At 37.5% G+C, this 27756-nt stretch overlaps 1 protein-coding gene across 3 annotated transcripts in view; it reads right to left on the bottom strand.

Annotated features, from left to right (window-relative positions):
- Positions 1-760: 760 nt before the first annotated feature.
- The window catches only part of LOC127855870 (uncharacterized), a 29023-nt gene continuing 2027 nt past the window's right edge, over positions 761-27756 (bottom strand). Inside the window, exons 2-6 of one of the 3 annotated variants that reach the window (XM_052391772.1) lie at positions 27499-27592; positions 9195-9326; positions 8894-9019; positions 8528-8590; positions 761-1815 (exon numbers count right to left, since the gene is read on the bottom strand). In XM_052391772.1, the coding sequence (XP_052247732.1) occupies positions 1724-1815; positions 8528-8590; positions 8894-9019; positions 9195-9326; positions 27499-27592 (507 nt within the window). In that variant the 3' untranslated portion in view covers positions 761-1723. Of the gene's footprint in view, positions 1816-8527; positions 8591-8893; positions 9020-9161; positions 9327-27498; positions 27593-27756 lie in introns of all 3 variants that reach the window. The other 2 variants (XM_052391764.1, XM_052391777.1) reach the window with 2 other exon arrangements.

Below are 27756 nucleotides of genomic sequence, written 5' to 3' on the forward strand. Positions count from 1 at the left end.
GCTGGTTTCTTTTCAAGAGGGCGCACTAAACAGCTACTAGATCTGTTGCTGATAAAATGAAAATAAAATTGACCCTCTTCATTAACGACTAATCATAGACCAAAGACGTTCCCATCACAATACTAAATTCTGTTTTTAAGACACATGTCTAATTGCCTATACAAGAAAGGACAATCGATACAGCATCACTAAACACAACATTCTTTAACAAGAGCCTCACACTCGGAAAGACGGTCAAGGCAAAGACTGAGACAATAGTTATTTGATATACTCGCGCAATTAGAGGTAGATATATTTTACAGATGAAAAACTATGGGTAGAATGTTTTATAGCCATGTGCTTTGATTTATTTAATGAAAGCGTTGAACCCTTGTTAGTTCAATTCCTTATCCTCGCGTCGGTGTCTTTGCATTCCTTTCCGATTTTACAAAGCCTTGCGACTAACTGGTCGATTGTTTGAGTCATGTTTCTGAATAATGATCTTGCGATGGTAGAATGTTGAGTTGTCTGCTGTAGATGTTAGCTGAACTTTAAAACAAACATAAGTGCTACGTATGACTCTACCTTTCTGAACATTCCACAAAAGTAAATTATGGACTTATTCTTCTTCCAACTTAATCTTCAACGACCGGAAAAGACGAAATTGACTTTTTTGGCATTTCTTGAGGGCAGAATTCTGACAGATTTTTGTGTAATTCCAGCAAGACACGTGATTATGGAGGTCCTGCCTAAACTATCAAAATTGTAATAACTATCCATAAATCCATTTAAAATCACTTTATTAAGAGACCATGTAGAGGTATGCAATACAACTTTATGCAATCATATGACTTAATAGCAACACATGTGTTATATATTTAATAAAATGTAAGAAACTGAATGTTCGTGCTGTCTGCATCCATGTTTTGAATAACCATTGGGTATGTAAATTTGCTTAAGTATTTATATATATGTAGTTGAACAATGAAACGCAACATTATTGAGTTATTGTTTTTGGTACTGTTGGTATTTGACGTAACCTCTCTATTAATAAAACGATTTGACATCGTTTATAGTCTATTTTCGGCTTTATTCGGTACTATTGAATATTGTCAATATTACACGGAAATAGACAATCTAATGATGGACCTTTATTTTAAAACGCCGATCGTCGTATACATGTACATCCTTTGCTGTATTTATAACCATGGTCAAGAATACCCCGCATAATGTTTTATAAATACAGTAAAATAAATACAAAAATAAGTTAATATAATAAGATCGGCACATTGCTTTATACATAGAAAAAGACACAAACATAGGTTAGAGTTATTAGTCTAGACCCGCACAATCCTTTATAAATACCGTAACGGAAGCACAAAAAGGCTAAGTTTATCTGACCGCACTTTAACCGGGTTGAGAAATGTTTGTACATGTTATGATGTTGACGGACAGTTAAGGCTAAAAAAGAGTGTTGCGAAATAAAGTAAATGTTTCAGTATGTTACAATAAGTACCATCATTATTTATAATATTGCTAATCATTGCACACCTGTAAAACAAATGAAAAGTACCTGTCATATTAAAGATCTATTTATTGATCTTGCTAGATTCTTGGTTTGGTAGAAAACATACACACAGAATAAAAAAACGATATATAAAGGATGGAAGGTTACATAGTTAAACAAATCAATCATTGTAAAGGCACATCGCGACATTACACCAAAAGCGTCTGCAATAAAGGTTCACTGTCGTCTGCGGTAGGCTTGCAATGTGCAGCTAAACGCGTTCCGGATGACTTCCATTTTCCGAAGAATGTTCTCGACTCGAGCCCTGACTGAAAACAATAACACAACATTATAAAGATAATTATTATCATAAGTTTTATGCAAACGAGACTTACCTTTCAAGCATTCATTACATTATTGTTAATATAATATACTATATATACAAGTATTATGTAAAGTTGAAATTAAGTATTAAATATTTTAAAATATAGTACCGAATAAACCGCCGAAATGCCTCTTTTACATATAAATGTGAATACACAATCGCATTGGAAATTAGGAAAACTCAAGAACTGTGGAACGGTTGAGGTTTTTGCAATGATCTTATATTTTTAATTAATATCACGTTCCTTTCCCCGTTTATACAATACAAATAATTTGGTTGAAAGATAACAACATCCAACAATAAACGACATAATTACTAACATCATTATTAAATTGTTTCGCAATTGATACACAGAATAATAACCACCTTCGTTACATCGTAAATATTCGCAATGTGTTGAGTATGATGGTTATGTAGAATATTGACTGACTCTAATAGACGTCATATAAAAATACACGGAAAATTCACGAGTGGCGCAAATTTTGATTTTTAGTCCGTTCATATACTGTAAAAATTAGGGTAACTCGTTTTGGTTTAAACATATTTATTTTGGAATGCATATACAGCAACTAAATACACAGTAATATGTGGATTGACCTGGAAGCTAAACTTAGCTTATTGTAGGTCGTTCCACGAGCATGAATAAGCGATGCATTAGGCGATAAGGACTTCACTACATAAATGTTAATGAAGAGTGGTTGTGGTGGAAAGTACATGTGTATAATTATATTGAAGTAAGGTTTAATGTGGGAAAAGTAGATGAGTATGGATACATAGATAAAGTGGATGTGTAAGTGATAGTAGGGAAGAGTTAGAGAAATGGAAGCGGAGATCTAGTGGTAGAACGAGGTTGGAGAAAGAGTTTGAAGGAGCTGGGGAGCACGTTATAATAATGTGGGAATTGGTACCGAAGGCGTCTTATCAAAACGTTTAGATATATCAATAAAGGTATGTACTGCTGCAAAAATAGTACAGTTGTCTTCCAAAGAAAGAATAGGATTTCCAAAAAGCAATACCTTGGTTGAGGGTAGGCAGAAGTGCGATACACAGTTCAAGAGGCGCACTCGAATGGTGGAGTACAATGGGCAGTGTAAAAAATAGTGGCTAGCTGTTTCTTCTTCGCCACAAGAGCAAAGAGGGGATTGTATAATGTTTTTACTTAACAGGTCATGTGAAAGCACACTGCAGTTTGTGCGTAGTCGCGTATGCATTATCTGGGATATACGTTTTCCATAGTAATAATATTTTGGAACTTTGACCGCTGATGATGGAAGACCTCTTTTAAATGTGTGGATGGATGATGCGTTCGAGGTTTCGGTTGAAAGGCTATTGAAAGCACGAGTTGTGGATGGGATAAATGAGTTGTAGTAGAGCGCAGTTCTAGCTCTAGGGACATAAAGTGATTGATTATTCCTTAAATTATAGCGGTCGTTGGTATTCATTGGTGGACATAAGTCAGACAGATAGGATGGGGTTAGGTTATTAGTCATTTTGTTAAAAAGAGTGAGTTTATGTTTGGCTCTGCGATTACTTAAAGTTTCCCATCCGACTTCTTCCAAAAGCTTTTGGATAGAGATTAATTTCGTGGCACCTGTGACTATTCGTGCAGCCTCATGTTGGACGTTTTCTAACAGTTCTTGGTCTTGTAATGTACAGTTGTCGAAAACGACATCGCCGTATTCGAGTAAAGGACGAATAAATGATAAGTACATGGTTTCCAATGAGGAACGATCTAAATTAAATTTTAACTTTTTCATCACGTGTATTCTTGTGTAGGCCTTATTAACTATGTACTCAATATGGGCGCCCCATTTAAGATCTTTCGTAAAGTAGAGTCCTAGATGTTTATGTTTTGTTACTTCGCTAATGGCAACGTTATCCATATATACAGGGGGATGTTGAGTTGTGTTTGTCTTGCGACTTATAATCATTGATTCCGTTTTCATAGGATTAAAACTGACAAGCCACGTTTTAGCCCATTTATTGATTCTTTCGAGGTCGGAGTTAAGTATAGCTGCAGCGTTGACTGGATTGTCGACTACAACATAAAGGCTAGTGTCGTCGGCAAATAACCTGATGTTTGCATGACTATCTTTTACAATATCATTAATGAAAATTAAAAACAAAAGAGGTCCTAAAATTGAGCCTTGGGGTACTCCAGCGTTGATATGAGACCAATTGGATTATGCGTTTGGGAGAACAACTTTTTGTTTGCGGTTAGTAAGGTAGGATTCGAACCAGGATAAGAGACAACCTCTTATGCCTATATTCGTAAGCTTAAACAACAAACCCTTATGCCAAACACGGTCGAATGCTTTGCTGATGTCGCAGAATATAGCTCTGACCTCTTTTCCAGAATCGATAGCCTCGCTAAAGAAGTTATAGAGAAACGTAAGCTGGTTTATTGTTGAGTCACCAGGGACAAATCCAGATTGTAAGGGGGAGAGGATCTGATGAGTGTGTAGGAAGTTAAATGTATATTTAAATACAATTCTTTCGAATACTTTTCCAAGTGTGCTAAGTAAAGAGATAGGACGATAGTTGGCTGGGTTAGATGAGTCTCCCGATTTGAATATTGGGGTGACAAAAGCTTCTTTCCATGGTTCTGGGAATACAGAGGTGCGTAAGGAAGTATTGAAAATATCACATAAAGGAAAAGATAGTTCAGTTGAAAGTTCTCTCAGGATGCGGTTATTTACTGAATTTGGGCCAGAAGCTTTATTTAATGGTAAGCCTCGTAGCACTGATTCAATCTCAGTTGGAGTGACCACAAGGGAGGTCAGAGTTTCGTTGTTATGATATATGAATTGCCTTAGGTTAGGTGCTTCTGAGTCGTCCAGGATAGTTTGTTCTGTGAAGAAGTTGTTAAGGACAGTAGCTTTCATGGTGTCGTCTTCAATAATTGAATCTTGATGGATAAGTGAGGGTATGGATGATGTCGAGTAAGGTCGAATGAAACTTTTCAAACATGACCACCAGGATCTAGAATTTGGTGTTGATTGAAGCTTTTCAGCCAATTTGTCTTTTGCCCGTCTAATTTCGGCCACAACTTTGTTTCGCAGAGTCCTGAATTTGAACCAGTCGCGTTCAAGTGTTGTGTGTTTGGCTTTGCGAAACAACCGTCGACGACAACGAATGAGATGTTTTATGTGAGTGGTTATCCAGGCTGGTTCGATTGGGCGAATTGTTATTAGTCTGTTTGGAATATAGTTTTTCGCCGTGGATATTATGTACTCGGATATGTTTTTAGAATAAATATTAAGGTCGTTATGCTTTATAGCGTCCCAGTCGGTGTTAGCCATAACTTCGCGAAGCGCTTCGTAGTTGCCCTGATCGAAAATCCATATATGGTGCTTAAATGTGCGTTTATGTGCCTTTTTGAAGTTAAGAAGACCATAGATGGGGCAGTGATATCTAATATTTTGTTCAAGACAGGGGTCTCCCACCCCCGATGAGTGAATAAGGTTAGGCTCAGAGGTGAGTATTAAGTCAATTGTTGAAGAGGAACGCTCAGTGTAATGTGTAGGGTCATTAATGGTTTGGTAGAGGCCGCATTGGTTGCACAACTGTTTGAGTTTGTTGTTAGGGTCCTGGAAGTTGATATTAAAGTCACCGGTTATAATAATGTTGGTGATTCCCGTGTCAACAGCAAGATGTATAGAATTTTCAATGGCAGCATGTATATGTGCAGGTGTATCTGGGGGTCTGTAAAATACGCCGAACAGGGTATGTTTAGAAAATGTAACGAGTTTAATCCAGATTGATTCAGTACCATTGATTTCGAGGTCTGTGCGTCTTTTGTAAGATAGATTATTTTTAATGTAGACTAAGACACCACCGTGGCTGTCTCCAGGCCGATCTTTTCTTTCAGGGGGTTAAAATCTGGAAAATACAGATCTTGTGTAAGGGATGTTTCAGTGAGCCATGTTTCTGAGAACGATAGAATGTCGAAATCCTTAAATTCGGTATATAAAATGTCTAATTTCTTGATGATACTTTGGACGTTGTAGTGCATAAAGGATAAGTGGTTACTTATATCAACTGATTGAGAAGAAGAGGTGAATGATGTTGAGGCAGATTCTAGGTTCTGTCTCGAAATAGGACCGGGATTTGGGTGGATGTCACTACATAGTAAGATAAAGAGGAACGTGTAGGCGACATAACTCACGAATGACGAAATCAGAAGTTTTAGTAACACGCATGTCAGCTCGATATTAGATCTGTGAATTTCCGAGATTACGATATTTGAATTGGTATACGGTGTTAATGGTCTGGCAACCGTGAAGGTTTGTAGATGATGTAGGATAGAATACTTCTCCACTTGAAAGAGGACCATGGTGCATAAGAAAGAGATTACAAGACGCCATTGGTATTTGAATCGTATGTTTCTCGTGTAGACGCAACACTTGCTAGTCATTATGTTATTCCTGTGCTGAAAAATGCATTGACGCTAGGCAGGAGAAACAGTACCGGAACCATCGGTAGTTGGGATACGAATTCCAAATTAAACCAGACTCCATGAGGTGCTCCAAGAAGTATAGTGAAGAGGGTTAGGAACAGAAGACAGGAAGAAGGATGAAAGAAGCAAAGAGGCATGTCTCGCATGTCTCAATTGAAGTAAGAATGAGTGGCTATTAGGAATGGGGTTGTGTTTAAAGTTTGTGGTAAAGCGTTCAAATACAATGCAGTTGCCAAAAGGCCAATTCAGTCAAGTTGGATTGAAATGCCGGTGAATCAATTTAGTGGTGTGCCTATGTATGCGTGTATGCGTGCGTGTGTATGTGTGAGCGTGAGTGGCGGAATGTATATGTTGGTGTTGGTCCATGTAGATGTGTAAGAGGTGTGCATGTGCGCGTGGGCCTAGGCGGGCGTGAGAGACGACGTTATGGTTTGACATGACTTAAGAGACTCAAATTTAAATCAGAAATGGGAAATGACCTAAAAGGAAAACACATTATACACAATTAAGATAACACACAAATCCAACCATGGTTAAGTAAGGAGGTATGACCAAGAAAGTTATCCCGGCCTTGGGTAATGGTCATTTTGTTATCAGCTTCTTTTTACATTGTTAACATTTACAACAATTGGCAGGCAGTGTTTATGACAATGTTAAGAGAAGGTATAACAGTTCACTACATTAATTTAAAAAAAAGAGAGCTGAATACGCGTGCTTGAAAAGAAATCAGGATAAAAATAGTTACAGTGGATTCCTTGGTTATGGTTGGAATAACAAATAAAAAATGACACACTGATTATTGATACAAAGCACATACAAATTGTAAACACAGCGTTTGAATGTGAATGAGCAAATATCGTGCGTTTACTGGTTTATCTACACTGTCCAAAATAGAAAGCGTTGTCTAGCGATATGGCTCTAAGTCCTGTGGGGAAACTATGCGTAAGGTAGGAGTGCCATCGTCGTGTTTAGCTTTGATGAGAATGTTTCCATCAGAAGACCATGCCCCAAGAAGATTGCCTGCTTTGACAAGCGAACGAGCTTCGAACAAGAGATTCGAACGAACAGATGTAAGCTGTTCATTGACGTAAATGCATTTGAACTTGTCACCAATGTCCTTCAGACTAGTGCGTTTAGTGTAAAGTTTCTGTCTGGCTCTGTACGTTGCGAATTTCACCAGAATATCTCTTGGGCCCTTTTGCTTTGGTCTACCTAGACGGTGGCTTCTATCGATGTCGGCGACATTTATATTGGTTTGAAGGGCCTCGCAAACTCCAAGTACCAAGTCGTCGGTGTTTTCACTATCAGATTCTGGTAATCCGGAAATCCGCAAACAGTTGCGCTTACTGTATTGCTCAGCTGCGTCGGAACGGAGTTCAAGGTCGCGAACGCGTTTTGTAAGGACTTCGTTTGAGGATTTCAGGTTGCTGTTTTCTTCTTCAAGTTTGCTAACTTTGGATTAGAGACCGAAAATCACGCCCTCGACAATCGTTTGAATTGATGACTGAAGCATTACCTCGATGTTGCTTTGTATAGTGTCTTTGAGCGCAGCGGCGATAGCCTGAATAGCGTCCTGATCCAGGGATATATTCGTTGCCATGGCTATGTTTCGAGTATTCGTGTCGCAGGGTTCTGGAGATACGTTAAATTTATGTTTCTTGTAATCCAGTAAAAATTCTGGTGACGACAAATCCCTCTTTTTAGTATTTTGAATCGGTGTCGATGTATTGGACATACTACAAGGAACACAATGGGTGAATGCTATCTTTTGCGAGAAGTATACTTCACAAAATTGGCTAGCAGAGTCCGATAATCACGAATTCGATAAACACGAGTCCGATAAACACGATAATCACGAGTTGTCTACGGATCAACATTGGAGTAACGGTATTTCAATGTCCTGTTGTACAAAATCTTGTAATGTACATGCATTTTTTAATACTTTTTCATAATAACAGTCAATATCAGTAGCTAAGAGAAAACTCAATGTAAGCGTGAACGCTTTAGTACCTTAAGTTCCTCTCAGGTTCAAAATCCCATTCCTAAATCACCGAGTTAGCCACTAAAACATCTCATTTAGCTAGCACAAAAAACAAACAAGCTTCTCGCCATATTACCGTTTTGTAATTGTCACTTGGTATACCAGATTTTCTATAGAAACCAACAGAAGGTAAACTATAAGTAATGTTATTGTTACCTATGTCTGCCGATTGCGAAAATGTGTCCCTCTCCTGAAGATAAGTTTGTCCAATGGTTTTTACTAAAATAATTAAATATGCACTAAACATTTTACTACACAATGTCGCGAAATGTTGCAATAATAAAATTTGTTCACTGTTGTGTCCTTTTTAAATGTCACAAAACTCAGTTAAAGCTAAAAATCATATCAGTAAGGAATACAAACGTTTAAAGACCTGGGTCACAACAATTCCTTTGCCTTTATCAGTGTTCTTATGTCTATACGAAAAACATGACGATTTTTTTAATCAATACATTACCAAACAAATGCAAGCTTTATTTGATATATTATGTCCATCAAGAATGTTTTATGTGCACTTCATACCTCTTTGTAGTTCATATATTTCCCTGTCCAGTTCGATCCTCGGTGCACGTTGGTCAACGGGTTGCCACAGGAGAGTGACCACACTTTCGAACTCTCTGAGCATCGACGCAACGTGTAAATTGCACGCTAGAAATATTCGTAAAAAACAAGTGTTGACTGCTAAGGAACACAAATGTGCGCTCTTATAATTTTAAAGGTCCATTTCACTGCGACGTAATACAAATTGATAGTACGTAAATGTTAACCGTGTTTGAAGCACATTATATACCTGAATTAAATGCAAATTGCAATAGCACCATACCGTCTGTAACGAATGTATATGCTTGTGCATTAAGCTGTGTTCCAGACATTCCGGACAAAAGAGACCACATTTGCCGAATTGCCAGTTTATAAACCCTGTTTGTTTTTTCGTACGCCAAATCGACTGTTACCTCTAAAAGTACACGTTTTCATGTAACATATACGTATAAATTGTATACTACATAAACGAATATTGACATTAAGGTAGCGCACCCATAGTGATTTCCTACGGAATCAGGATAAGGCCAAGTTGAGTGTCGCGTGTCGACCTTCGAGGTCGACACACGACATTCAAGCGACATTCTCTCGACGCTGAATACGACGCGCGACAATCATGCGACAATCAATATTTGAGTGTCGCATATCGCGCTGGCTTTTAGAAAAACATATCGCAGAAAATCTTGACTGTCGACTGAATTGTCGCGCGTCGTATCTAACGTCGAGAGAATGTCGCTTGAATGTGGCTTGAATGTCGTGTGTCGACCTTCGAGCGCGACACTCGACATTCTCTCGACGCACGATACGACGCGCGACATTCAATATGATATATCGCAAAAATGTCGCCTGTCGACCTAAAAATCACTAGGTCGACACACGATATTCTCTCGACGCACGACATTCTCTCGACGCTTAATACGACACTCGCGCGATATATCGAGCAAATATCGCGCAAGTGTCGTATGTCGACCGGTGTGGGAGTAATTTTTTCAACTGCAAGCAAGGTGTTATAGTAACTTTTTAAGCTTAAGTAAAAATAGCGGTTTCTAGTAGCAGCAATAACAGCAACAGTAGCAGCAACAGTAGCAGCAGCAGCAGCAGTAGAAGCAGCAACAGCAGCAGTAGCAGCAGTAGCAGCAGCTGCAGCAGTAGTAGCAGTAGCAGCAGTAGCAGCAGTAGCAGTAGTAACAGTATAAGTACTTGTTGTAGTAGTAGTAGTAGCTGCAGTAGCAGTAGAAGCAGTAGCAGCAGCATCAGTAGCAGCAGCAGCAGTAGCAGCAACAGCAGTAGCAGCAGTAGCAGCAGTAGTAGCAGTAACAGCAGTAGAAGGAGTAAAAGCAGTAGCAGCAGAAGAAGGAGTAGCAGCAGTGTAGTAGCAGTACCAGCACCACCAGCAGTAGCAGTAGTAGTAGTAGTTGTTGTAGTAGTAGTATTAGCTGCAGTAAAAGCAGCAGCAGCAGCAGCAGTAGCAGTAGCAGCAGTAGCGGCAGTAGCAGCAGCAGCAGTAGCATTATTATTATTATTATTATTATTAGTAGTAGTAGTAGTAGTAGTAGTAGTAGTAGTAGTAGTAGTAGTAGTAGAAGTAGTAGTAGTAGTAGAAGCTGTAGTGTTAGTGATACTGGTAGTAGTGGTAGTGGTAGTGGGACTGGTGGTAGTGGTAGTAGTAGTTGTAATAGTAGCAGAATCAGGAGTAGTAATAGTAGCAGTAGCAGTGTAGTAGCAGTTGCAGCACCACCAACAGTAGCAATAGTAGTAGTTGTTGTAGTAGTAGTAGTAGCAGCTGCAGTAGAAGCAGTAGCAGCAGCAGCAGCAGTAGCAGTATCAGCAGTAGCGGCAGTAGCAGAAGCAGTAGCAGTATTAGTAGGTGTTGTAGTAGTAGTAGTAGCAGCAGTAGCAGCAGCAGCAGTAGAAGCAGCAGCAGTAGCAGCAGCAGTAGCAGATGTAGTAGCAGCTCTAGCAGGAGTAACAGCAGTAGCAGCAGTAGCAGTAGAAGCAGTAGTAGCAGTAGTAGCAGTAGTAGCAAAAGTAGCAGCAGCAGTAGTAATAGTAGTAGCAGTACTAGAAGTAGCAGCAGCAGTAGTAGTAGTAGTAGTAGTAGTAGTAGTAGTAGTAGTAGTAGTAGTAGTAGTAGTAGTAGTAGTAGTAGTAGTAGCAGTAGCAGCAGCAGCAGTAGAAGTAGCAGCAGTAGCAGCAGCAGTAGCAGCAGTAGTAGCAGCTCTAGCAGGAGTAACAGCAGTAGCAGCAGTAGCAGTAGAAGCAGTAGTAGCAGTAGTTGCAGTAGTAGCAGAAGTAGCAGCAGCAGTAGTAATAGTAGTAGCAGTACTAGTAGTAGCAGCAGCAGTAGTAGTAGTAGTAGTAGTAGTAGTAGTAGTAGTAGTAGTAGTAGTAGTAGTAGTAGTAGTAGTAGTAGAAGTAGTTGTAGTAGTAGTAGTAGTAGTAGTAATAGTAGTAGTAGTAGTAGTAGTAGTAGTAGTAGTAGTAGTAGTAGTAGTAGTAGTAGTAGTAATAGTAGTAGTAGTAGTGGTAGTAGTAGTAGAAGTAGAAGTAGTAGTAGTAGTAGTAGCGGTAGTGTTAGTGAGACTGGTAGCAGTGGTAGTGGTAGTGGGACTGGTGGTAATGCTAGTAGTAGTTCTAGTAGTAGCAGAATCAAGAGTAGTAATAGTAGCAGTGTAGTAGCAGTTGCAGCACCACCAACAGTAGCAGTAGTAGTAGTAGTTGTAGAAGTAGTAGTAGCTGCAGTAGAAGCAGTAGAAGCAGCAGCAGTAGCAGCATCAGCAGTAGAAGCAGAAGCAGCAGCAGAACTAGTAGTTGTTGTAGTAGTAGTAGTAGCTGCAGTAGAAGCAGAAGCAGCATAAGCAGCAACATCAGTAGCAGCAGCATCAGTAGCAGCAGCAGCAGTAGCAGTAGTAGTAGTTGTTGTAGTAGTAGTAGTAGTAGCTGCAGTACAAGTAGTAGCAGCAGCAGCAGTAGCAGCAGTTGCGACAGCAGTAGCAGCAGCAGTAGCAGTATTAGTAGTTGTTGTAGTAGTAGAAGTAGCTGCAGTAGAAGCAGAAGCAGCAGTAGCAGCAGCATCAGTAGCAGCAGCAGCAGTAGCAGCAGCAGTAGCAGTATAAGTAGTTGTTGTAGAAGTAGTAGTAGCTGCAGTCGAAGCAGTAGCAGCATTAGCAGCAGCATCAGTATCAGCAGCAGGAGCAGCAGCAGCAGCAGCAGTAACAGCTGCAGCAGTAGCAGCAGAAGCAGCAGTAGCAGCAGTAGCAGCAGTAGCAGCAGTAGCAGCAGTAGCAGGAGTAGCAGTAGTAGCAGTAGTAGCAGAAGTAGCAGCAATAGTAGCAGTACTAGTATAAGCAGTAGTAGTATTAGTAGTAGTAGTAGTAGTAGTAGTAGTAGTAGTAGTAGTAGTAGTAGCGGTAGTGGTAGTGAGACTGGTAGAAGTGGTAGTGGGAGTGGGACTGGTGGTAGTTCTAGTAGTAGCAGAATCAGGAGTAGTAATAGTAGCAGTAGCAGTGTAGTAGCAGTTGCAGCACCACCAACAGTAGCAGTAGTTGTAGTTGTTGTAATAGTAATAGTAGCTGCAGTAGCGGCAGCAGGAGTAGCAGCAGCAGTAGCAGCAGCAGCAGTAGCAGCAGCAGCAGTAGCAGCAGCAGTAGCAGCAGAAGCAGCAGTAGTAACAGCAGTAGTAGTAGTAGTAGTAGTAGTAGTAGTAGTAGTAGTAGTAGTAGTAGTAGTAGTAGTAGTAGTAGTAGTAGTAGTAATAGTAGTAGTAGTAGTAGTAGTAGTAGAAGTAGTAGTAGTAGTAGTAGTAGTAGTAGTAGTAGTAGTAGTAGTAGTAGTAGTAGTAGTAGTAGTAGTAGTAGAAGTAGTAGTAGCGGTAGTGGTAGTGAGACTGGTAGAAGTGGTAGTGGAACTGGTGGTAGTGGTAATAGTAGTTGTAGTAGTAGCAGAATCAGGAGTAGTAGCAGTAGCAGTGTAGTAGCGGTACCAGCACCACCAGAAGTAGCGGTAGTAGTAGTTGTTGTAGTAGTCTTAGTATTAGTAGATAGCAGTAGTAGTAGTAGTAGTAGTAGTAGTAGTAGTAGTAGTAGTAGTAGTAGTAGTAGTAGTAGTAGTAGTAGTAGTAGTGATAGCAGTAGCGGTAGCGGTAGTGAGACTGGTAGTAGTGGTAGTGGTAGTGAGACTGGTTGTAGTGGTAGTGGGACTGGTAGAAGTGGTAGTAGTATTTGTAATAGTAGTAGTAGTAGAAGTAATAGTAGCAGTAGCGGTAGCAGCAGCAGCAGTAGCAGCAGTAGAAGCAGTAGAAGCAGTAGCAGCAGTAGCAGCAGTAGAAGCAGTCAGTAGAAGTAGTAGTAGAAGTAGTAGCTGCAGTAGCATCATTAGCAGCAGTAGCAGTAGTAGCAGTGGTAGCAGCAGCAGCAGCAGAAATAAGAGTAATAGCAGTAGTAGGAGCAGATGCAGGAGTAGCAGCAGTAGCAGTAGTAGCAGTAGAAGCAGCAGAAGTAGTATTAGTAGCAGCAGCAGTTACTGTAGTAGTAGTAGTAGTAGTAGTAGTAGTAGTAGTAGTAGTAGTAGTAGTAGTAGTAGTAGTAGTAGTGGTGGTAGTAGTAGTAGTAGTAGTAGTAGTAGTAGTAGTAGAAGTAGTAGTAGTAGTAGTAGTAGTAGTAGTAGGAGTAGTAGTAGTAGTAGTAGTAGTAGTAGTAGTAGAGCAGTAGTAGTTACTGTAGTAGTAGTAGTGATGGTAATTGGGGTAATGGTAGTGAGACTGGTTATAGTGGTAGTGGTAGTGGGACTGGTAGTAGTGGTAGTAGTATTTGTAGTAGTAGTAGTAGTAGAAGTAATAGTAGCAGTAGCATTGCAGTAGCAGCACAAGCACCACCAGCATTGGCAGTAGAAGTAGTTGTTGTAGTAGTAGTAGCTGCAGCAGTAATAATAGCACTACTAAAGTAGTAGTCAAAATTCAGTGATTGGTGCGTGATTGTTGCGAGTATGGTCGTTTGCGTTCACGCTATTTTACACCCACGTGTTAGTGTTCAAGTCACATTAAGATGTTTATTCGGCTGAAATTCCATGCAATAAACACATGTTTTCTTCTGGTTCTAAGTTCAGGATGGAAGCCCATATTTTTGTTATTTTATATATTTTTTATATGCTATTATCTTTAATAGAGACAAGGATTTTAACTTCGTTTGCCGTAAAACTATACCATCTTTACTGAAACTAGGGTCGATTTCGATCGCTCATTTTAGTCTGGAAACGGAAGTTGTAAACGCATGTTTGGTAGGGTAAGTGATGGAATGCGCTTTAGTTTGGATGGGTTATTTAAGAATACAGTATACTAACTATTTTGAGTATACTCTCTGAAAACAAGAACATCATACAGTACCAAATTACATGAGGATACCAGAAAATATCGACGATTTTCGTGCACACTATCGAGTAACAAGACATTTATTCGATATATTGCTTGAAATGACAGTGTTGTTTAGTTAAGTCTGGAACTTCATGTACATTTCCTGAATAATTTTACTTCAAGTTCAACTAATTTTCCTGCGCCTGCTATCAAATAAATCATGTTTCACTTTAGAGATTTCTGAGTGTGTCTTAAACAATCATGTAAGAAGACTTAATTAATCATTTAATAAATACTTGAGGCTCTGTAAAAAGAGGTTTTAATGCATGTACATAGTGTTGTCCCAGATTAGGCTGTGTAGTCCGCACAGGCTTATCAAGTGCGATACTTTCTGCCATAACTGGATTTTTGCTCATAGAAAAATACGACAAAAGCGGAAAGTGTCTCCCTGATTAGTGTGAACATGCAATCTCGTAAAACAATTTAGGCGCATGCATTAATTAGATTATAGCCGTCTAAATGCTCTTTACTTTTGATTTATGACACAGTTACATGTAATAATCTATGAAATGTCCATTTTAAATGAAGCATATTTTATTGTACTGGGTTGAACGATACTTTTATTTTAATAATGTGTCCACTCAACATTCTTGCGGTTGTTTTGATGTGTTATATAATTATATAATAATAAATAAAATTTTAACAACTAGCTTGTCTTTTCTTCATGTGATTTATTTATATATTTTAAACCAGAAGAACAACAAAATCCATAACATAATGAACGCAAAACATGATACCCTTTATTCACCGAACAAAACTATGTTTGACAAAATTCAGAATCAAGGTTCCTAATTTTCAAAAATTTTCCTGATCAAATTATTTCCAAGTTCCATCAATTATTTATCTATGAATAAACAACACTTGTATCATCTATATGTAAGGCTATTACAATAAATGGTTCAATAGACTGATAAACAATTGAAAAAGTTACATAATCTACATATTATAGAGCATTGTGCTTTGATTTCATTGTTCATGGAATAAGAACCAATATCATAATTATGATGTGCAGCTCGCACTCAACATTGCCATAGGCAGATTATACCTAAAAGAGATAACAATTCCAGGTCATGTTATTGACTCTTGATGAAAAATCTGGAAAATGCATAGCATGCAATGTTTATGCAGTTATTTGCTACTGCTGCTACTGCTGCTGCTACTACTACTACTACTACTACTACTACTGCTACTACTACTACTACTACTACTGCTGCTACTACTGCTACTACTGCTACTGCAGCTACTGCTGCTACTACTTCTACTGCTGCTACTGCTGCTACTACTGCTACTGCTGCTACTCCTGTTGTTACTGCTGCTTCTGTGGCTAGTGCTGCTACAGCTGCTACTGCTGCTACAGCTGCTACAGCTGCTACTGCTGCTGCTGTTGCTACTGCTGCTTCTGATACTACTACTACTACGACTACTACTACTACTACTACTACTTCTACTACTACTACTACTACTACTACTACTACTACTACTACAACTAATAATAATAATAATAATAATAATAATAATAATAATAATAATAATAAAACTAATACAAATAACAAGAGCTTGTCACAGTAGTGTCAAATTCCCGCCGAAATGTGTTTGCTTGTATGACAACATTTGTTTTAGAGAATAGAATAATTTTTGTAAAAACAAATAAAGGGAGATAATTCATTATGCTCCGGACAAAAATTTACTTTGAAATTAAATAAAGGGATATAATTCAAACACTAAGGTAGATAGAGTTATGGTTCTTAGTAACTGCACTTCTCTTACTTGCCATCTGTTCAAGTTTGAAGTTTCAAGTAAATCCCTTCAGTAGATTTAGAGTTATGCTCCGGACAAAAATTTACTTTAAAATTATATAAAAGGGGAGACAATTAAAAAACTAAGGTAGATAGAGTTATGGTTCTTGGTCACTGCAATTCTACTAGTTGACATATGTTTATATTTCAAGTCTCAAGTAAATCCCTTTAGTAGATTTAGAGTTATGCTCCGGACAAAATTTACGTTAAAGTTATATAAAAGGGGAGATAATTCAAAAACTAAGGTAGATAGAGTTATGGTTCTTAGTCACTGCATTTTTCTTACTTGCCATCTGTTTATATTTCAAGTTTCAAGTAAATCCCTTCAGTAGATTTAGAGTTATGCTCCGCACAAAAATTTACTTTAAAATAATATAAAAGGGGAGATAATTCAAAAACTAAGGTAGATAGAGCTGTGGTTCTTGGTCACTGCACTTCTCCTAGTTGCCATCTGTTTATATTTCAAGTTTTAAGTAAATCCCTTAAGTATACATGTATTTAGAGTTTTGCTCCGGAATTTTTTTTTTACTTTAAAGTTATATAAAAGGGGAGATAATTCAAAAACTAAGGTAGATAGAGTTATGGTTCTTGGTCACTGCACTTCTCCTAGTTGACATATGTTTATATATTAAGTTTAAAGTAAATCCATTGAATAGATTTGGAGTAATGCTCCGGACAAAGTTTCAGCCGGACGGACAGACGGACGGACAGACGGACAGGACCAATTACTATATCCCCTCCGAATTTTTTTTCGGCGGGGATTATAATAATACTAAAAATACTACTGCTACTACTACTACTACTACTTCTATTACTACTGCTACCCCTGCTACTGCTGCTACTACTGCTACTACTGCTGCTGCTACTGCTGCTGCTACTATTGCTGCTACTACTGCTGCTGCTGCTATTGCTGCTGCTGCTGTAATTGCTGCTACTGCTGCTACTACTACAACAACTATTACTTCTACTACTACTATTACTACTACTACTACTACTACTACTACTACTACTACTACTACTACTACTACTACTACTACTACTACTGCTACTACTGCTGCTACTGCTGCTATTGCTACTGCTGCTGCTGCTGTTGCTACTGCTGCTGCTGCTACTGCTTCTGATGCTACTACTGCTGTCGCTACTGCTGCTGCTACAGCTTCTACTGCAGCTTCTACTACTATTACAGCAACTACAACTACTGCTAGTGTTGGTGGTGCTGCAACTGCTACTACATTGCTACTGCTACTATTACTACTCATGATTCTGCAAATACTAGAACTACTACTACCACTACCACCAGTCCCACTACCACTACCACCAGTCTCACTACCACTACTGCTACTACTACTACTACTACTACTACTACTACTACTACTACTACTACTACTACTACTACTACTACTACTACCGCTACTACTACTACTACTACTACTACTATTACTACTACTAATACTACTTCTACTACTATTTCTACTACGTCTACTACTACTACTTATTCTACTACTACTACTACTACTACTACTACTACTACTACCACTACTACTACTACTACTACTACTACCACTACTACTACTACTCAGGGGTTCCACTGGCCCAAAAAAAGTTGTAGCCACTTTTTCGCGGTGTGAATACTGTCGGTTATTCCACCTTATTAATAAGAACAATCATTTTAAGAAACCTTACTACATTAATGTCATTGACTATATTATCACTTTAAAAAGTATGTTATTTCATAAAAAACACAATAAGTACCTTCATAAGTCATACCTTCATAAGACTTAATGAGCTTTATTTGTATATAAATAACATTTTTTTAACTTGATAAACAACACAGATAACCAAAATAATATAATAATGTTAACATCAATGTATTCAACAGTATGCTGCATAAATGTTTCGAAATTAATTATTTAAACATAAAATCACACCAATTTTCATCATTTGAAAGGGAATCAGAAAATAAAGCATCTCACTTCAAATTCTTTAACAGTTATATTTGGTCTTTTGGACATGATATACATCAGCTTCTGTTGTAAACAAGTTTTCTGTTAGTGGTGGATGATTTTCAGGTTCAATTAAATGACTGTTGTTCACGCCTTTTTCCTGACAGAAAAGCCCAGATAATTGCCACAATCCAATTAGTTGCCTGAAATAACATAAAACATACTTTTACAAACTATCAACATCAAACCAACACATAAATATCTTTAAATGTCCGAATTTAACATATCCGAAATGTAGTACATCGAGTGAATGTTTTATATTTAATTCAGAAATTGTTGTTATCTTAATCAATATATATCCTTCCCAGAACATTAAATAATTAATCTATTAAACAGAAATGCTCACAAATACCTGTTGAAACAAGTTTTTATTTGTTGATGTTGAGAAATTAAATGCTTTTGCCAGCCCCATAGTTTTGATTTTAACAAAGAAATAGCGGCTATTTGATCGTCGTGACAGTTTGTCCCTGTGTTACTTAACTTATTGCTCAATATCATAAAGGAGCCGTTAATCCGATAATAACCCCCATAAAACTGTAATATGTAATATTGGAACCAGGCAGGGAGACAAATCGAGTTCGACTATTTTTGCGCTATTTATAGATGAGTTATCGTCACTTTTCAGGATTAAATGTGAAACTGGTATTTTCATAACTAATGATATCCCAGATATTTTATGTCTAATGTTTGCAGACGATGTCGCCAACTGTGCCGAGACCGCCATTAAGTTACAACAACAAATTAACATTGTTGATCAGTTTTGTACTGATACTGGTATGGAAATTAATCTGGATAAGACCGAAATTACTGTATTTCGCAATGGTGGTCCCCTCCGGAGATATGAATCTTGGTTCTTCCGCGGACAACAACTTAACGTTACTCCTGTATACAAGTACATGGGGTTATTGTTGACTCCAAAGTTAAGCTGGAGCTCAGCCCATGATAAACTAGCTTCCCAAGCGCAAAAGGCAATATTTGCTATACGAAATTATCAGAAACCATTTGGGTTTTTTCCTGCAAAGGATTTATTTAAAATATTTGACACTATGGTAAAGCCAATATTATGTAACGGTTCCCAGATATGAGGTTACGAGTACAGCCCAGCTATTGAATTTGTCCATAATATGTTTTGTAAAAAATTATTACATGTTCGTAAAACTACCAATACTTGCATGGTTTTGGGGGAATGTGGAAGACTCCCATTATGTATTACTTATTTTACCAATTGTATCAGGTACTGGTGTAAACTATTGACTATGACATCTGATAGATACCCTAGGCAATGTTATATTATGCTTAAATCAATAGATGATGTTGGAAGAATTTGTTGGGCGACCAAAGTAAAATCTATACTTTTCACATACGGTTTTGGATATGTGTGGATATCACAAGTAATTGGTGATTGTGATATGTTTATCAATGTTTTTAGAAATAGATTGATTTACTGTTTTACTCAAAACTGGCATGACACCGTGAGTAACTCAAGTCGTTGTCACCATTATAGTCATTTTAAAACCCTACTTAATATTGAGCGATATTTGATAATAGAAATGCCAGCCAAACACAAAATAGCCTATGCTAAATTTAGATGTTCAAACCATAAACTACAAGTTGAAACTGGCAGACATCTGAATATTACTTTCCAGAATCGCGTGTGTAATGTTTGTTCACAAATTAATATTAATATGACATTTGTGGATTGTGAATATCATGCATTTTTCCATTGTACTAAATATACAAGTATTAGAAATCAGTTTCTGTTCAACTGGTATAACTCTGGTACTGACCTGAATAACTTCTATGACTTATTGTCAACGAATGATTTTGAAACTATTAGAAAATTAGCAGTGTATATTTTCTATCTTATGAATTCTATAAAAGACTAGATACATGTATCAACATTTACTTCAATACAATAATAGTGTGACACAATTCTGCAGTCTCTGTATATTACATGATATGTATGTAAAAAATACGCAGTGTATGTTTTCCATCTTATGAATTCTAGAAAAGACTAGATACATGTATTAACATGTACATCTGTACAATATTGCAATGACACAACGTGATAATTTCTGTATATTACATGGTATGTTTGTGGAAAATTTGCAATGTATATTCTCTATCTTGTAAATTCTAGAAAAGACTAGATACGTGTATTAACATGTACATCTGTACAATATTGCAATGACACAACGTGATAATTTCTGTATATTACATGGTATGTTTGTGGAAAATTTGCAATGTATGTTCTCTATCTTGTAAATTCTAGAAAATACTAGATATACATACATGTATTAACTTTTGCATCTGAACAATATTGCTGTGGCATAGCTTTGCAATTTCTTTATGTTACATGGTGTTTATGTAGAAAATCTGTGGTGTATTTTTTCTGTCTTACGAGTTCTGTAAAAGATTAGAGACTTATTGTCTGTATACTATCACTATGACGTAACTTTGTAATTTCTATATATTACATGATATGTATGTAGAAAATCTGCAGTGTATGTTTTCGTTCCTATGAATTCTGGAAAAGGGACTTGATACATGTGCTAACATTTACATCTGAATAATACCACTAACACACAACTTTGCAATTCCTGTACATTGCATGATATGTATTTTGGGCCGGAGGCCTCTGTTTCTTTAATAAAATGTTGACTTGACTTGACTTGACTAAAACTTAACATTAGCAGTAACAAGAAATATCTTTAAAAAAGATATACGGCGTAAATAGTTTAATGAATGAGATCAAGGATAGCGAATGTCTTTTTCTGTGCAGTTCTTAGCTGCATCACACGCAGTACGGGATGTTACGGGGAGTTTTCGCGGCTTATTTTACATTATAACATATTGCTGGTCATAAACCTATAGATACAAAACAGAAAACCAAAAGAAGAATGGAAGTGAAATTTAAACATATGAGTCAACCGGCCACACGAGAAGTATCCGTATTTATAGGCGCGTTCTTCGAACAAACCTGTTTTAGTGGTTTGTCGGGCATTGCTATTTGATTCGATTATTAACAGTATCAATTATCATCGTGCAAATGCTTAAAGTGATATTATGGGCATTTTGCACTGTTGAATTGAGCTGAAAAGAATTAACAGGTCAAAATAGTTAGTTAAAATGTGGTTACTGATTAATTATCTGCAACTCACCTTGCTACCAGTTGTTTATAAAAATATTTTTATATTCGATATTCTTACGTGACCCACCCAGTCCTGTAAGCTGAAATGATCCGTAAAACAATTTCGTGTCTTTGTGTCGTATGAACAAATCTGCACTAAAACTAAATTTAGGTTCAACTCGTAAACGCATGATCAGTTGTCAAACGAAAGTACGGTTGATATTCAAATGCATTATTTTTCTCTTTCTGGTATATTGTTTTAGTATGATGATGCTGCATTAATTAATATAAGTGTATATGAAGTAGAAACATCAAAAATAATCAACGGTTGCGATAGACACCTATAAACTGTTACATGCTCATAATATCACTTTAGTACATTAGGCAATATGGACGAATAATTATTGTTAAATTTATCAACAATAATATTTATCATTGTATTGTTGAAAACACATTAAGAATCTATTATTTACATACCATAATTATATTGCTGAATATCTTCATTTAACATATTTCTGGTCTAAAGAAAATTCCAGGTCACCTAGTTCACGGATAGCGTCTTTATTATATAACGATTATTTTACTGGCCGCCAACTCCGGTGATGACCTGTATATAAACTCTGAATGTCCGCGAATTGACCCGATATACCTCGCGGGTTGAAATGCAATGCTTTAAAGTGAGGCCTCGCTTCCATTGCTCTTTATACTTTTACATGTTAACATGTTGACAGGAATAAGGAAGTAAGTACTAAATATGAGAACATAGCCTTTTAAGTATAAACGCTCTTGCGCTGGTAATACTCTGAAAATAAAAGGTGTACGCACAAACTGTATTGATGTCGAGAATTGAGTGTAAAACTGTTCTATCTATTAAGCCTTTTCATTCGATATAAAATTGTTTCATACAGTAAAACAGTGTTACAAAGACGCGGATATGTTTCCAATGTTCTGGTGGTATACTCAAATCAGCCAATGGAATAAATGAAGTGTATTCATTCGTACCTAGCCGCGGGAAATTTTATTGGAATTTTATTGGACACTTACAAAGGTCAGGCTAAGGTGAAAAGCTGGCTTAAGACAGCTTACGCCGAAAAACACCGTTTGTAACACTTACACGCTTCGGTGATTTCTAAGGTCACATAACCCCAAACCGGAACTCCTGTTTTTAGGGTTACATGCAGTCAGTTTGATACTTAGCACACATTGTTGAGTGCATGCTGCCTAGGATTTGTAAAATACATTGCAAATGGTTGGTTTTGGTATCAACTTGAAGGTATATTTGTAAGCAATAAGAAAATAAGCCATTTTTGTGCTCTACTTTTTGTGTTGATGGTTCCCGGCTTCGAAAGTAGGTCATACTATTTGAGCCCAAAATGGTTGTCTGCACAGCTGTCAAAACCGGTTTGCCTATTCTAAGGTAAATATTTTGAGTTTGCGCGTATAGAATTTAATGACATGCATTTTTTTCAAAAGTATATGCATTAATCTTTCCAATGATGTATGATGATATAGTGGGTATGCGCTTGATCATGGTAAAAATTGATATCGAACTTCAACTATTTTATATGTAATATAGAAGGAAATTAACTGCGCATGCGTAACCTTTAAGCACATCCGACCAAGTTAGTCGTCTGCCAGAATTTTGACATTTGACCATCAAAAACTCTCTGTATTGCAAAACATAACTGCCAGATGTCATTTTGACCCAAATAAGGGCTGTTTGCAATTGGGCTGTTGCACTTGGGGTCATAAGGGGGGTAAATGCTGGAAAATCACACCGAAACCTGTTCCGGAGACATATTCTAAGACTACTTAAACACCCGGTATTGTTTTTCAGTGCCATTTTGACATTAATTTGCATCAATCTCAATAATGAACCTAATGCATGTCTTTATTTCATCTGTATTTATTATTATTGTTTACTTTTTGAGCCTTTTTCTGTTAAAAATGCCCGCCAATTTTGGACCTACACTTCTATCCGCCTTCGCCTTCAACCCATTCAGGCAGATCTACTCAGAATAACACTACTTTGCCTTATTTTACCTGTTTGGATATCTCGCTGAGTTCAAGTAAAATCAAGTATTCAGCTGAAAACACAAAAATGATAATAATATTATGCTTTCTTTCCTGGAAGAATGTTGTTGCGATAGACCCTGCATGAAAAACACCAGGGAATCTGTATTTAAGTGACCTTAATATTATGCGTAAACCTAAGTGTGCATTTGTAGGCGGTGTCGAAATGGGTCTATAGCTCTGCCTGAACTGTCGTCCAATTGGTTTACAAGTCCGGCTGAAGTGACAGGCCATCAAAAACTGTACAGTGTGACTGATTCGGAGACGGCCCTCAACACTCGCCCAGTCGTGTCGAGAGGATCGGTGTCTTTGCAGGTTAGTACGCCGTTATTTTCAATTAAATCTATTGTAAAATGATTTCTTTGATATCCTGGCACACTTTTGTCACCAAAATTAGGAAATTTGTGTGTTTTACATTGACTGCAGCTCTGAAACCAAACTTTGTGGCGATAACTTTGCCGGTGTGCCCGACAATGTGATGCCGGCGTGGTGAATTAACCATTTGCAGCAAATAAAGCGAGAAAGACTATTGAAAGCTTACTCTAATTGTATCTAACTTACATTAGTTGGCACCGTAATGGGCAAATGCGCACAAAAAACCTTTTTTGTTTTCTCAGATTACACGGAATTGAGCACCCGGGCCAGACTGACACTTTCCGGAGCCTGCCCTAGACGGAACTCGAGCCGAGGAATCATAGGTCCAGGTGTGACAAAAGACTTAAAGCTCATGTCTGACGATGACTTTTTTTAGTCAGGAAGCCAAGTGTGTTGTTTTTCCATGCAAGCGAGCCCTTTTGTTGGGTCAAATGACATCAGCATTGCTGCTTCTACATGGATTTTACCTAAAATGTGCAAAAAAAATATAAAAAGTTTGTTCGAATCCAGTTCAAAACCTGCTTTGATGCACAAATATTGCCATTGATGATTTTTTTTCACTTATTAAGCCATATGTAAGATAAGCTTTGCCTATTAGAATCGAAAGACATGCCTTGTATGGAGTCTAAGTGCTGCATGTATGATGTAACCGAGTTTGGCTTTTCTACCTTAATTCTTGACGCGAAACGCTGTTACGCATGGCGCTTTCAACGGCAACTTTTATGAATTAATCTGTGTGTCATTGTACCGGAACTTTGTGATCTTTCTCAAAACAGATTATACCTGTGGGAAAAGTGCCTTTAATTTAAATTTGAAGGGGTTGGGTTCTCTTAAAGGTCACATAACCCCAAACCGGAACTCCTGTTTTTAGGGTTACATGCAGTCAGTTTGATACTTAGCACACATTGTTGAGTGCATGCTGCCTAGGATTTGTAAAATACATTGCAAATGGTTGGTTTTGGTATCAACTTGAAGGTATATTTGTAAGCAATAAGAAAATAAGCCATTTTTGTGCTCTACTTTTTGTGTTGATGGTTCCCGGCTTCGAAAGTAGGTCATACTATTTGAGCCCAAAATGGTTGTCTGCACAGCTGTCAAAACCGGTTTGCCTATTCTAAGGTAAATATTTTGAGTTTGCGCGTATAGAATTTAATGACATGCATTTTTTTCAAAAGTATATGCATTAATCTTTCCAATGATGTATGATGATATAGTGGGTATGCGCTTGATCATGGTAAAAATTGATATCGAACTTCAACTATTTTATATGTAATATAGAAGGAAATTAATTGCGCATGCGTAACCTCTAATGCACTCTGCACTGTAGGTCGCTTACATCGTCGTAAATCAATATTTACAACTGACAGACGCTGGCCGCTAATGCTCGGTCGCGTGCTTTCGAGTCGCAGTACATTTTCGGATAGGATTTTACCGATTTTTTGAAATTCGCCACTTTTAAAAAATCGAAGCCACATTTAAAAATTTAGCGCCATTTGGCGCCAATGGCGATCGACAGCGGAACCCCTGACTACTACTACTACTGCTACTACTAGTACTGCTACTACTACTACTACTTCCGCTACTTGTGCTACTACTGCTACTACTGCAACTACTGCTACTGCTGCTACTGCTGTTACTCCTGCTACAGCTGCTACTGCTGATACTGCTGCTACTGCTGCTGCTGCTACTGCTGCTACTGATGCTGCTGTTACTGCTTCTACTGCAGCTACTACCACTACTACCACAACTACTTATACTGCTACTGCTGCTGCTACTGCCGCTACTGCTGCTACTGCTGCTGCTGCTTCTACTGCAGCTACTACTACTACTTCAACAACTACTACTACTGCTACTGTTGGTGGTGCTGCAACTGCTACTACACTGCTTCTGCTACTATTACTACTCCTTATTCTGCTACTACTACAACTACTACTACCACTACCACCAGTCCCACTACCACTACCACTACCACTACTACCAGTTTCACTACCACTACCGCTACTACTACTACTACTACTACTACTACTACTACTGCTACTACAGTAAGACCGGTGTGACACAATGGCCGTGGGTTATTCGACAACAAACTATAACGTACACGAATTATTTCGATTCTAACATGATTTTTACTAAAGATTTATAGAATGTATCTTATTTTTCTTGCATACTATTTTATTTAAGCTCCGCCCATAAAAAATAGCTTTCGGCTGTTCTGTCGATCAGATCTCCGCCCTCAATAACAGCCAAACTGGATGGAAAAAACCCATTTCATTTCTCACGTTTGGTTAAATAAGAACAACAACAACTTGCGTAAACTAACATGTTTTCATTGTACACTTTAAATTAACGCAAGAGTGTTACATCTACAAGAAAACAACACTGTATATGTGACAATAAATTGGAATAAACTGACGATACTGTAATTTGTTCTGATACAGAACAAATTACAAATAGTGTTAATTCAACGTCGATAAGAGCACACTGCCCCGATTCGAACTTCAGCCATTTTAGTATCGAAGCAGCAGACAAACACCGTGGGAAATTGGGTCAATTTTACGCATTTCCGTTCATAGCGTAGTACTTTGTCACGTGACTTTCATTCATAAAATACCGGATTATTACGCTGGTGGAAAATGTATAGGCATGTTTTGTTTAGCTACAGCGCGTGCTTTCAGTGTACAAGCTCCGCCCATAATTTGTTGCAGAATAACCCATGGACGATTTTCTTCTTTGTTTATATGAAATTTGGCACGTGCCGTGTTAGAAATATAGATATGTAATTTAAGCGGACAATTATATGAAATTGCCGTGGCCGATAGACTAGAAACCTTTTGGAATCTTCGCGCGCAGGTTCGAATCCTGTGACAACGGATACTTTTTGCGACGCGTTTTATTTCTTTTCTAACGTAATTTGATTTAATATAGCATATAAGCTATGTTTATTGTTAAATATGTTGCAATTGTTATTCACATTCTTCAATTTTTAAATTAAAACAACGTAATGGCTAGATTGGATGATTTACTGCTGAAAATACGAATCATGCATGTTGCATTTTTATTTATTTTTTAAAGTAAACGGTAAATCTGTCTATTTCTTGCTATCTTTGCTGTATATAGTGTATCTATAAAAACTTAGTTCAAGATATAACTTAAATGACACTAATTGGAATTGGATGACACTTTGTTTTTAACCAACCTAATTTCTACTTGGAAGCACGGACTCTAGATGAGTCAATATACGCTCCGTGTTGGCAGATACCACTAACATTTCATGGCGCTCTTCCATACATAACAAGTTATAAAAACTAAATGTATGTAAAAGAATACGTATTTCATCTTATTTAAATTTTAAACACCTTTACTGCATCTGTACACACCAACTGATGTCCATTTTCGGAAATCTGGATGAATTATGGAACTTTCATATACCCAGGGGTGCAAATAAACTGGACAAAAGCCGAGCGTGGGGGTGGTTTTGAAAAATTCAGTATATTTTTTTTAGGAAGGAAAACCTAACTCTAAATTTGCAAGTAGTTCAGTGAAATGATGCTGATTAAAATAATACATTAGATTATTTTTGGAAAGGTGCCCATTACGGGAGCGCTACCTTAAAAATCAAGTTATGGTATTATTATATTATCAATAGCAAATAGTAACACAAATCTCTCAAAAGTGGTTTAGGTTGATGCTATATATTTTTCATATCAAACAGTGAGTCTAATTTCTTGTAAATATTTGTTTGTGTGCAATATTGCACATGCATATATGAATTTGAACACGTGTATCAAATTTTATTTACTCACGTGTTTCGGAAGTATTTGCCAGACTGGCGGCGTTAGCATGCGTCCCGGTACGTTGCCCACGCGAACTGATATCATTGGGTGGCGAGGAAGACATCTCATATATAAGTTGAACATGTTATTTACATGTTATTTCATACCGACAATAAACAACTTTTTTTTCGATTTGTACGGACGCTTCACAAAGAAAAGATCGATCCGAAAAATATGTTTATAAATTATAATGTTACAAAGATCAGTAATATAGTATGTGATTATTTG

The sequence above is a fragment of the Dreissena polymorpha genome, chromosome 1 (assembly GCF_020536995.1).
Source record: "Dreissena polymorpha isolate Duluth1 chromosome 1, UMN_Dpol_1.0, whole genome shotgun sequence".
In the NCBI taxonomy this organism is placed as follows: Eukaryota; Metazoa; Mollusca; class Bivalvia; order Myida; family Dreissenidae; genus Dreissena; species Dreissena polymorpha.